We start from the raw sequence: 13,011 nt of genomic DNA on the forward strand, positions 1-13,011 counted from the left end.
CCACCACACAACTCTCGCCAACATTCTCCGCTCTTAAAGTGGCCGTAAGACAAACTTTTTGTCTGCAAAATAAGAAACAATTTCTCGGGTTTGTTGGAGGTGATCTGTCACCGGCGCTCCGTCTCTGTCGCGTGTAGGGGCTGTGTGGGGGTCTGTGTCGCCACCATGAGCGTCTGTGTCGCCACCATGAGCGTCTGTGTCGCCTCCATGAGCGTCTGTGTCGCCTCCATGAGTGTCTGTGTCGCCACCATGACCGTCTGTGTCGCCACCATGAGTGTCTGTGTCGCCACCATGACCGTCTGTGTCGCCACCATGAGTGTCTGTCGCCACCATGAGTGTCTGTGTCGCCACCATGAGTGTCTGTGTCGCCACCATGACCGTCTGTGTCGCCACCATGAGTGTCTGTGTCGCCACCATGAGTGTCTGTGTCGCCACCATGAGTGTCTGTGTCGCCACCATGAGTGTCTGTGTCGCCACCATGAGTGTCTGTGTCGCCACCATGACCGTCTGTGTCGCCACCATGAGTGTCTGTGTCGCCACCATGAGCGTCTGTTTCGCCACCATGAGCGTCTGTGTCGCCACCATGAGTGTCTGTGTCGCCACCATGACCGTCTGTGTCGCCACCATGAGCGTCTGTGTCGCCACCATTAGTGTCTGTGTCGCCACCATGAGCGTCTGTGTCGCCACCATGAGTGTCTGTGTCGCCACCATGACCGTCTGTGTCGCCACCATGAGTGTCTGTGTCGCCACCATGAGTGTCTGTGTCGCCACCATGAGTGTCTGTGTCGCCACCATGAGTGTCTGTGTCGCCACCATGAGTGTCTGTGTCGCCACCATGAGTGTCTGTGTCGCCACCATGAGTGTCTGTGTCGCCACCATGAGTGTCTGTGTCGCCACCATGACCGTCTGTGTCGCCACCATGAGTGTCTGTGTCGCCACCATGAGTGTCTGTGTCGCCACCATGAGTGTCTGTGTCGCCACCATGAGTGTCTGTGTCGCCACCATGAGTGTCTGTGTCGCCACCATGAGTGTCTGTGTCGCCACCATGAGTGTCTGTGTCGCCACCATGACCGTCTGTGTCGCCACCATGAGTGTCTGTGTCGCCACCATGAGCGTCTGTGTCGCCACCATGAGTGTCTGTGTCGCCACCATGACCGTCTGTGTCGCCACCATGAGTGTCTGTGTCGCCACCACGAGTGTCTGTGTCGCCACCATGAGTGTCTGTGTCGCCACCATGAGTGTCTGAGTCGCCACCATGACCGTCTGTGTCGCCACCATGAGTGTCTGTGTCGCCACCATGAGCGTCTGCGTCGCCACCATGAGTGTCTGTGTCGCCACCATGACCGTCTGTGTCGCCACCCTGAGTGTTTGTGTCGCCACCATGAGTGTCTGTGTCGCCACCATGACCGTCTGTGTCGCCTCCATGAGTGTCTGTGTCGCCACCATGAGTGTCTGTGTCGCCACCATGAGTGTCTGTGTCGCCACCATGAGCGTCTGTGTCGCCACCATGAGTATCTGTGTTGCCACCCTAAGTGTCTGTGTCGCCACCATGAGTGTCTGTGTCGCCACCATGAGGGTCTGTGTCGCCTCCATGAGTGTCTGTGTCGCCTCCATGAGCGTCTGTGTAGCACCAACATGCTTTTGTCCACATCCCATGAGCTGGGAGGATTATTATGGTACAACGTGAGGCTGAACAATTAGTGTACAGTGTGGCTGGACCATTAGTGTACAGTGTGGCTGGACCATTAGTGTACAGTGGGGCTGGACCATTAGTGTACACAGTGAGGCTGGACCATTAGTGTACAGTGGGGCTGGACCATTAGTGTACACAGTGTGGCTGGACCATTAGTGTACACAGTGAGGCTGGACCATTAGTGTACACAGTGGGGCTGGACCATTAGTGTACACAGTGTGGCTGGACCATTAGTGTACACAGTGTGGCTGGACCATTAGTGTACAGTGGGGCTGGACCATTAGTGTACACAGTGTGGCTGGACCATTAGTGTACACAGTGAGGCTGGACCATTAGTGTACAGTGGGGCAGGACCATTAGTGTACACAGTGTGGCTGGACCATTAGTGTACAGTGGGGCTGGACCATTAGTGTACACAGTGTGGCTGGACCATTAGTGTACACAGTGTGGCTGGACCATTAGTGTACACAGTGTGGCTGGACCATTAGTGTACACAGTGTGGCTGGACCATTAGTGTACACAGTGTGGCTGGACCATTAGTGCACACAGTGTGGCTGGACCATTAGTGTACACAGTGTGGCTGGACCATTAGTGTACAGTGGGGCTGGACCATCAGTGTACACAGTGTGGCTGGACCATTAGTGTACAGTGGGGCTGGACCATTAGTGTACACAGTGTGGCTGGACCATTAGTGTACACAGTGTGGCTGGACCATCAGTGTAAACAGTGAGGCTGGACCATTAGTGTACAGTGAGGCTGGACCATTAGTGTACACAGTGTGGCTGGACCATCAGTGTAAACAGTGAGGCTGGACCATTAGTGTACACAGTGTGGCTGGACCATCAGTGTAAACAGTGAGGCTGGACCATTAGTGTACACAGTGACGCTGGACCATTAGTGTACAGTGTGGCTGGACCATTAGTGTACACAGTGACGCTGGACCATTAGTGTACAGTGTAGCTGGACCATTAGTGTACACAGTGACGCTGGACCATTAGTGTACAGTGGGGCTGGACCATTAGTGTACACAGTGACGCTGGACCATTAGTGTACAGTGAGGCTGGACCATTAGTGTACACAGTGGGGCTGGACCATTAGTGTACACAGTGAGGCTGGACCATTAGTGTACACAGTGTGGCTGGACCATTAGTGTACAGTGTGGCTGGACCATTAGTGTACAGTGTGGCTGGACCATTAGTGGACAGTGTGGCTGGACCATTAGTGTACAGTGTGGCTGGACCATTAGTGTACACAGTGAGGCTGGACCATTAGTGTACACAGTGAGGCTGGATCATTAGTGTACAGTGAGCCTGGACCATTAGTGTACAGTGGGGCTGGACCATTAGTGTACAGTATGGCTGGACCATTAGTGTACAGTGTGGCTGGACCATTAGTGTACAGTGTGGCTAGACCATTAGTGTACAGTGTGGCTGGACCATTAGTGTACAGTGTGGCTGGACCATTAGTGTACAGTGGGGCTGGACCATTAGTGTACAGTGGGGCTGGACCATTAGTGTACACAATGACGCTGAACCATTAGTGTACAGTGGGGCTGGACCATTAGTGTACACAGTGATGCTGGATCATTAGTGTACAGTGAGGCTGGACCATTAGTGTACACAGTGGGGCTGGACCATTAGTGTACACAGTGAGGCTGGACCATTACTGTACACAGTGAGGCTGGACCATTAGTGTACACAGTGTGGCTGGACCATTAGTGTACACAGTGAGGCTGGACCATTACTGTACACAGTGTGGCTGGACCATTAGTGTACACAGTGTGGCTGGACCATTAGTGTACACAGTGGGGCTGGACCATTAGTGTACACAGTGACGCTGGATCATTATTATACAGTGAGCCTGGACCATTAGTGTACACAGTGAGGCTGGACCATTAGTGTACACAGTTAGGCTGGACCATTACTGTACACAGTGAGGCTGGACCATTAGTGTACACAGTGACGCTGGATCATTATTATACAGTGAGCCTGGACCATTAGTGTACACAGTGAGGCTGGACCATTAGTGTACACAGTGAGGCTGGACCATTAGTGTACACAGTGTGGCTGGACCATTAGTGTACACAGTGAGGCTGGACCATTAGTGTACACAGTGAGGCTGGACCAATAGTGTACACAGTGAGGCTGGACCATTAGTGTACACAGTGAGGCTGGACCATTAGTGTACACAGTGAGGCTGGACCATTAGTGTACACAGTGAGGCTGGACCATTAGCGTACACAGTGAGGCTGGACCATTAGCGTACACAGTGAGGCTGGATCATTAGTGTACAGTGAGGCTGGACCATTAGTGTACACAGTGAGGCTGGACCATTAGTGTACACAGTGAGGCTGGACCATTAGTGTACACAGTGAGGCTGGACCATTAGTGTACACAGTGAGGCTGGACCATTAGCGTACACAGTGAGGCTGGATCATTATTATACAGTGAGCCTGGACCATTAGTGTACACAGTGAGGCTGGACCATTAGTGTACACAGTGAGGCTGGACCATTAGTGTACACAGTGTGGCTGGACCATTAGTGTACACAGTGAGGCTGGACCATTAGTGTACACAGTGAGGCTGGACCATTAGTGTACACAGTGAGGCTGGACCATTAGCGTACACAGTGAGGCTGGACCATTAGCGTACACAGTGAGGCTGGATCATTAGTGTACAGTGAGGCTGGACCATTAGTGTACACAGTGAGGCTGGACCATTACTGTACACAGTGAGGCTGGACCATTAGTGTACACAGTGACGCTGGATCATTATTATACAGTGAGCCTGGACCATTAGTGTACACAGTGAGGCTGGACCATTAGTGTACACAGTGTGGCTGGACCATTAGTGTACACAGTGGGGCTGGACCATTAGTGTACACAGTGAGGCTGGACCATTAGTGTACACAGTGAGGCTGGACCATTAGTGTACACAGTGAGGCTGGACCATTAGTGTACAGTGGGGCTGGACCATTAGTGTACACAGTGACGCTGGACCATTAGTGTACACAGTGACGCTGGACCATTAGTGTACAGTGAGGCTGGACCATTAGTGTACAGTGTGGCTGGACCATTAGTGTACACAGTGGGGCTGGACCATTAGTGTACAGTGTGGCTGGACCATTAGTGTACACAGTGAGGCTGGACCATTAGTGTACAGTGAGGCTGGACCATTAGTGTACACAGTGGGGCTGGACCAAGAGTGTACACAGTGACGCTGGACCATTAGTGTACAGTGAGGCTGGACCATTAGTGTACAGTGTGGCTGGACCATTAGTGTACACAGTGTGGCTGGACCATTAGTGTACACAGTGAGGCTGGACCATTAGTGTACAGTGAGGCTGGACCATTAGTGTACACAGTGGGGCTGGACCATTAGTGTACACAGTGAGGCTGGACCATTAGTGTACACAGTGTTCCTGGACCATTAGTGTGTACAGTGTGGCTGGACCATTAGTGTACACAGTGTGGCTGGACCATTAGTGTACAGTGGGGCTGGACCATTAGTGTACACAGTGTGGCTGGACCATTAGTGTACACAGTGTGGCTGGACCATTAGTGTACAGTAGAGCTGGACCATTAGTGTACACAGTGTGGCTGGACCATTAGTGTACAGTGGGGCTGGACCATTAGTGTACAGTGGGGCTGGACCATTAGTGTACACAGTGGGGCTGGACCATTAGTGTACAGTGAGGCTGGACCAATAGTGTACACAGTGGGGCTGGACCATTAGTGTACACAGTGGGGCTGGACCATTAGTGCACACAGTGAGGCTGGACCATTAGTGTACACAGTGTGGCTGGACCATTAATGTACACAGTGAGGCTGGACCATTAGTGTACACAGTGAGGCTGAACCATTAGTGTACACAGTGAGGCTGGACCATTAATGTACATAGTGAGCCTGGACCATTAGTGTACACAGTGGGGCTGGACCATTAGTGTACAGTGTGGCTGGACCATTAGTGTGCACAGTGAGGCTGGACCATTAGTGTACAGTGTGGCTGGACCATTAGTGTACAGTAAGCCTGGACCATTAGTGTACACAGTGTGGCTGGACCATTAGTGTACACAGTGGGGCTGGACCATTAGTGTACACATTGGGGCTGGACCATTAGTGTACACAGTGTTCCTGGACCATTAGTGTATACAGTGTTCCTGGACCATTAGTGTACACAGTGTTCCTGGACCATTAGTGTACACAGTGTTCCTGGACCATTAGTGTGTACAGTGAGCCTGGACCATTAGTGTACAGTGGGGCTGGACCATTAGTGTACAGTGGGGCTGGACCATTAGTGTACACAGTGTTCCTGGACCATTAGTGTATACGGTGTTCCTGGACCATTAGTGTATACAGTGAGCCTGGACCATTAGTGTACAGTGGGGCTGGACCATTAGTGTACAGTATGGCTGGACCATTAGTGTACAGTGTGGCTGGACCATTAGTGTACAGTGTGGCTGGACCATTAGTGTACAGTGTGGTTGGACCATTAGTGTACAGTGTGGCTGGACCATTAGTGTACACAATGACGCTGAACCATTAGTGTACAGTGTGGCTGGACCATTAGTGTACACAGTGACGCTGGATCATTAGTGTACAGTGAGGCTGGACCATTAGTGTACACAGTGGGGCTGGACCATTAGTGTACACAGTGAGGCTGGACCATTAGTGTACACAGTGAGGCTGGACCATTAGTGTACACAGTGACGCTGGATCATTAGTGTACAGTGAGCCTGGACCATTAGTGTACACAGTGAGGCTGGACCATTAGTGTACACAGTGAGGCTGGACCATTAGTGTACACAGTGAGGCTGGACCATTAGTGTACACAGTGTGGCTGGACCATTAGTGTACACAGTGAGGCTGGACCATTAGTGTACACAGTGAGGCTGGACCATTAGTGTACACAGTGAGGCTGGACCATTAGTGTACAGTGGGGCTGGACCATTAGTGTACACAGTGAGGCTGGACCATTAGTGTACACAGTGAGGCTGGACCATTAGTGTACACAGTGGGGCTGGACCATTAGTGCACACAGTGAGGCTGGACCATTAGTGTACACAGTGTGGCTGGACCATTAGTGTACACAGTGAGGCTGGACCAATAGTGTACACAGTGGGGCTGGACCATTAGTGTACACAGTGAGGCTGGACCATTAGTGCACACAGTGAGGCTGGACCATTAGTGTACACAGTGTGGCTGGACCATTAATGTACACAGTGAGGCTGGACCATTAGTGTACACAGTGAGGCTGGACCATTAGTGTACACAGTGGGGCTGGATCATTAGTGTACACAGTGAGGCTGGACCATTAATGTACATAGTGAGCCTGGACCATTAGTGTACACAGTGGGGCTGGACCATTAGTGTACAGTGTGGCTGGACCATTAGTGTGCACAGTGAGGCTGGACCATTAGTGTACAGTGTGGCTGGACCATTAGTGTACAGTGAGCCTGGACCATTAGTGTACACAGTGTGGCTGGACCATTAGTGTACACAGTGGGGCTGGACCATTAGTGTACACAGTGGGGCTGGACCATTAGTGTACACAGTGTTCCTGGACCATTAGTGTATACAGTGTTCCTGGACCATTAGTGTACACAGTGTTCCTGGACCATTAGTGTACACAGTGTTCCTGGACCATTAGTGTGTACAGTGAGCCTGGACCATTAGTGTACAGTGGGGCTGGACCATTAGTGTACAGTGGGGCTGGACCATTAGTGTACACAGTGTTCCTGGACCATTAGTGTATACGGTGTTCCTGGACCATTAGTGTATACAGTGAGCCTGGACCATTAGTGTACAGTGGGGCTGGACCATTAGTGTACAGTATGGCTGGACCATTAGTGTACAGTGTGGCTGGACCATTAGTGTACAGTGTGGCTGGACCATTAGTGTACAGTGTGGTTGGACCATTAGTGTACAGTGTGGCTGGACCATTAGTGTACACAATGACGCTGAACCATTAGTGTACAGTGTGGCTGGACCATTAGTGTACACAGTGACGCTGGATCATTAGTGTACAGTGAGGCTGGACCATTAGTGTACACAGTGGGGCTGGACCATTAGTGTACACAGTGAGGCTGGACCATTAGTGTACACAGTGAGGCTGGACCATTAGTGTACACAGTGACGCTGGATCATTAGTGTACAGTGAGCCTGGACCATTAGTGTACACAGTGAGGCTGGACCATTAGTGTACACAGTGTGGCTGGACCATTAGTGTACACAGTGAGGCTGGACCATTAGTGTACACAGTGAGGCTGGACCATTAGTGTACACAGTGAGGCTGGACCATTAGTGTACAGTGGGGCTGGACCATTAGTGTACACAGTGAGGCTGGACCATTAGTGTACACAGTGAGGCTGGACCATTAGTGTACACAGTGAGGCTGGACCATTAGTGTACACAGTGGGGCTGGACCATTAGTGTACACAGTGTGGCTGGACCATTAGTGTACACAGTGAGGCTGGACCATTAGTGTACACAGTGAGGCTGGACCATTAGTGTACACAGTGAGGCTGGACCATTAGTGTACAGTGGGGCTGGACCATTAGTGTACACAGTGAGGCTGGACCATTAGTGTACACAGTGAGGCTGGACCATTAGTGTACACAGTGAGGCTGGACCATTAGTGTACACAGTGAGGCTGGACCATTAGTGTACACAGTGAGGCTGGACCATTAGTGTACACAGTGAGGCTGGACCATTAGTGTACACAGTGAGGCTGGACCATTAGTGTACACAGTGAGGCTGGACCATTAGTGTACACAGTGTGGCTGGACCATTAGTGTACACAGTGAGGCTGGACCATTAGTGTACAGTGTGGCTGGACCATTAGTGTACAGTGGGGCTGGACCATTAGTGTACAGTGAGGCTGGACCATTAGTGTACAGTGTGGCTGGACCATTAGTGTACAGTGTGGCTGGACCATTAGTGTACACAGTGAGGCTGGACCATTAGTGTACAGTGGGGCTGGACCAATAGTGTACAGTGTGGCTGGACCATTAGTGTACAGTGAGGCTGGACCATTAGTGTACAGTGTGGCTGGACCATTAGTGTACACAGTGAGGCTGGACCATTAGTGTACAGTGGGGCTGGACCATTAGTGTACAGTGAGGCTGGACCATTAGTGTACACAGTGTGGCTGGACCATTAGTGTACAGTGTGGCTGGACCATTAGTGTACAGTGTGGCTGGACCATTAGTGTACACAGTGGGGCTGGACCATTAGTGTACAGTGGGGCTGGACCATTAGTGTACAGTGAGGCTGGACCATTAGTGTACAGTGTGGCTGGACCATTAGTGTACAGTGTGGCTGGACCATTAGTGTACAGTGTGGCTGGACCATTAGTGTACAGTGGGGCTGGACCATTAGTGTACAGTGAGGCTGGACCATTAGTGTACAGTGTGGCTGGACCAATAGTGTACAGTGTGGCTGGACCATTAGTGTACAGTGGGGCTGGACCATTAGTGTACAGTGAGGCTGGACCATTAGTGTACAGTGTGGCTGGACCATTAGTGTACACAGTGGGGCTGGACCATTAGTGTACAGTGTGGCTGGACCATTAGTGTACAGTGGGGCTGGACCATTAGTGTACACAGTGTGGCTGGACCATTAGTGTACAGTGGGGCTGGACCATTAGTGTACACAGTGACGCTGGACCATTAGTGTACAGTGTGGCTGGACCATTAGTGTACACAGTGGGGCTGGACCATTAGTGTACAGTGAGGCTGGACCATTAGTGTACACAGTGTGGCTGGACCATTAGTGTACAGTGGGGCTGGACCATTAGTGTACAGTGGGGCTGGACCATTAGTGTACAGTGGGGCTGGACCATTAGTGTACACAGTGGGGCTGGACCATTAGTGTACACAGTGGGGCTGGACCATTAGTGTACAGTGAGGCTGGACCATTAGTGTACACAGTGTGGCTGGACCATTAGTGTACAGTGGGGCTGGACCATTAGTGTACAGTGGGGCTGGACCATTAGTGTACAGTGGGGCTGGACCATTAGTGTACACAGTGGGGCTGGACCATTAGTGTACACAGTGGGGCTGGACCATTAGTGTATACAGTGTTCCTGGACCATTAGTGTACACAGTGTTCCTGGACCATTAGTGTACACAGTGTTCCTGGACCATTAGTGTACACAGTGTTCCTGGACCATTAGTGTACACAGTGTTCCTGGACCATTAGTGTGTTCAGTGAGCCTGGACCATTAGTGTACAGTGGGGCTGGACCATTAGTGTACACAGTGTTCCTGGACCATTAGTGTACACAGTGTTCCTGGACCATTAGTGTATACAGTGTTCCTGGACCATTAGTGTATACAGTGAGGCTGGACCATTAGTGTACAGTGTGGCTGGACCATTAGTGTACAGTGAGCCTGGACCATTAGTGTACACAGTGTTCCTGGACCATTAGTGTACACAGTGTGGCTGGACCATTAGTGTACACAGTGTTCCTGGACCATTAGTGTATACAGTGTTCCTGGACCATTAGTGTATACAGTGAGGCTGGACCATTAGTGTACAGTGTGGCTGGACCATTAGTGTACAGTGGGGCTGGATCATTAGTGTACAGTGTTCCTGGACCATTAGTGTACACAGTGTTCCTGGACCATTAGTGTACAGTGGGGCTGGATCATTAGTGTACAGTGTTCCTGGACCATTAGTGTACACAGTGTTCCTGGACCATTAGTGTACAGTGAGGCTGGACCATTAGTGTACACAGTGTTCCTGGACCATTAGTGTACAGTGTGGCTGGACCATTAGTGTACACAGTGAGGCTGGACCATTAGTGTACAGTGTGGCTGGACCATTAGTGTACACAGTGTGGCTGGACCATTAGTGTACAGTGTGGCTGGACCATTAGTGTACACAGTGTGGCTGGACCATTAGTGTACAGAGTGGGGCTGGACCATTAGTGTACACAGTGTGGCTGGACCATTAGTGTACACAGTGAGGCTGGACCATTAGTGTACACAGTGAGGCTGGACCATTAGTGTACAGTGTGGCTGGACCATTAGTGTACACAGTGTGGCTGGACCATTAGTGTACAGAGTGGGGCTGGACCATTAGTGTACACAGTGGGGCTGGACCAATAGTATACACAGTGAGGCTGGACCATTAGTGTACAGTGTGGCTGGACCATTAGTGTACAGTGAGCCTGGACCATTAGTGTACACAGTGTGGCTGGACCATTAGTGTACAGAGTGGGGCTGGACCATTAGTGTACACAGTGGGGCTGGACCAATAGTATACACAGTGAGGCTGGACCATTAGTGTACACGTGAGGCTGGACCATTAGTGTACACAGTGTTCCTGGACCATTAGTGTGTACAGTGAGCCTGGACCATTAGTGTACAGTGGGGCTGGACCATTAGTGTACACAGTGTTCCTGGACCATTAGTGTGTACAGTGAGCCTGGACCATTAGTGTACAGTGAGGCTGGACCATTAGTGTACAACAACACGTCTATAACTGGTACTGAAGACGAGACACGAAGCAGTGTCTACTAACTACAAGATGGTAGTTGGGTTGAGTAGTTAAGACTTAGCTTATAAACTCCAGTAAAACTTGAACCCAATGAACATATTCTGTCTAAGTTGTGTCTTCTGTTCTGGTGTCCATTAATAATTAGTGGCCGCTCCTCCTGGCGGCCTGCACCAAGGCGCACAAGTTAGTAAGTTTCCCGGAGTTTTGGTCTCTCATAAATTATGCTTTCTCTCTGAGGTACACGTCTAATGAGGTAGTTGGGTTGTTATTTTCCCTCATACAACTTTCAAGTCTTTCCTGTGCTCTCAGAAGTGAGGTTTTACCACAGAACATTTGGTGTGTTTATGTGCTCTCAGACACTTGTATTTCAGAATGGTTTGTTAGGGTGGTTCACTCCGGGTGGTGTTCTGTGTGTGTATATATACACTTATATATATATGTATACTTATACATATATTAGTATATTTTGGTAGCAGTCTTTCTTGTAAACATATGTTGTTAAATACGACCGAAAAAGTAAGATTAATAATTCTAACACGAATTTTCTCAATATTTCTTATGTTTCTTTTTACTGTCGATGGTAATTGAAAAATCAATTCTCCAAAATTATTATACATATATATACTTTAAGCTCGTGGCGATGTATCCCCCCCCCCCCCATCATCCTCGTTCGTCAGGTCAAACTACTGACCTTCCTCTTGGATGCTGCAACAGTTGACTAACTCCTAGGGTCCTCCTGCTAAGTGAACAGAGGCATTAGGTGGAAAATAAACGTGTCTTTCCGCCCAGGGATGGAACCCGGGATCGTCGATTGTGAGTAGAGAAGGAAGTCAGTGTACTACCGCCTCTGTGGGTATTGTTAGTAAGTGATGCAGACATGGTTACTGTGTGTCTACGGTGATGGTGTGAGTAGGTGGGGAGGGGGGGACTGTACGGTGCAGGTAGTGCTCAGTCACTGTCTCTCGCTACTCTGTCTTGCCTCAACCGTCCACACACACACACACACACACACACACACACACACACACACACACACACACACACACACACACACACACACACACACACACACACACACACACACAAACACAATATCTCGGAATAAAGAGACCGAGCATCAGATTATCATCCAAAGGGAAGATGGGAATGTTACATTGGAAGGCTATGCCTCTGTACCTGAAACATTTGCGGAACGACTGAAAAAGAGCTCAGAAGCAATGGACACAGTGAGGGAGGTAGCGATGCAAGCAGCTACGTCACAGGAAGCAGCAAGGTGCACCACTCAACTGCTGGAGAGAAAAAGATCAGTGGTAGTTGTAGGCATCAAAGAACAGGAAGGATCCAACAGGCAAGAATGGAAGAGGAAGGATAGTACATGGGCTACTGAAGGGGTTACAGATGGAAGGGGCTGAACAAAACATTGAGAAGGTTTTCAGGTTGGGCTGGTACAACAAGGACAGAAACCGACTTGTAAAGGTGGTGTTTACAAACGAAACCACGAAGGAGGATATTCGCGAAAAGAAGAGTCGTCTGCAGCATGTGGAGGGATATAAAAAAGTATTCCTGCAGAGGGACAGGACGAAGGAGGAGAGAGCCAGGGCAGCAGAGGCAAGGAGGAAGCGCAGGGAGAGAGGAGCAAACCAGGAAATCACAGCCCCAACACAACAGTCCAAGAGACAAGAGGCGAACCCAAAACCAGCATCCCAGCAACACCAGAGGGGAGGGCAACACCACCACCCCCCTCTGCATAGAAACCCTCCCTTCCCCTCACCCTACCTGCCTCCACCCAACCCTCCCTCCCCCCCCCCACCCCATTC

General features: G+C 50.4%; 1 protein-coding gene across 1 annotated transcript in view; it reads right to left on the minus strand.

The window, feature by feature from the left end:
* Nucleotides 1-33: 33 nt before the first annotated feature.
* LOC123760190 (autotransporter adhesin BpaC-like) overlaps nt 34-13,011 on the minus strand; it is a 92,767-nt gene continuing 79,789 nt past the window's right edge. Inside the window, exons 2-4 of the mRNA XM_069325647.1 lie at nt 835-1,494; nt 379-801; nt 34-320 (exon numbers count right to left, since the gene is read on the minus strand). Of these exons, the coding sequence (XP_069181748.1) occupies nt 34-320; nt 379-801; nt 835-1,494 (1,370 nt within the window). The remainder of the gene's footprint in view (nt 321-378; nt 802-834; nt 1,495-13,011) is intronic.

This window comes from Procambarus clarkii, chromosome 16 (assembly GCF_040958095.1).
Source record: "Procambarus clarkii isolate CNS0578487 chromosome 16, FALCON_Pclarkii_2.0, whole genome shotgun sequence".
NCBI classification, from domain to species: domain Eukaryota; kingdom Metazoa; phylum Arthropoda; class Malacostraca; order Decapoda; family Cambaridae; genus Procambarus; species Procambarus clarkii.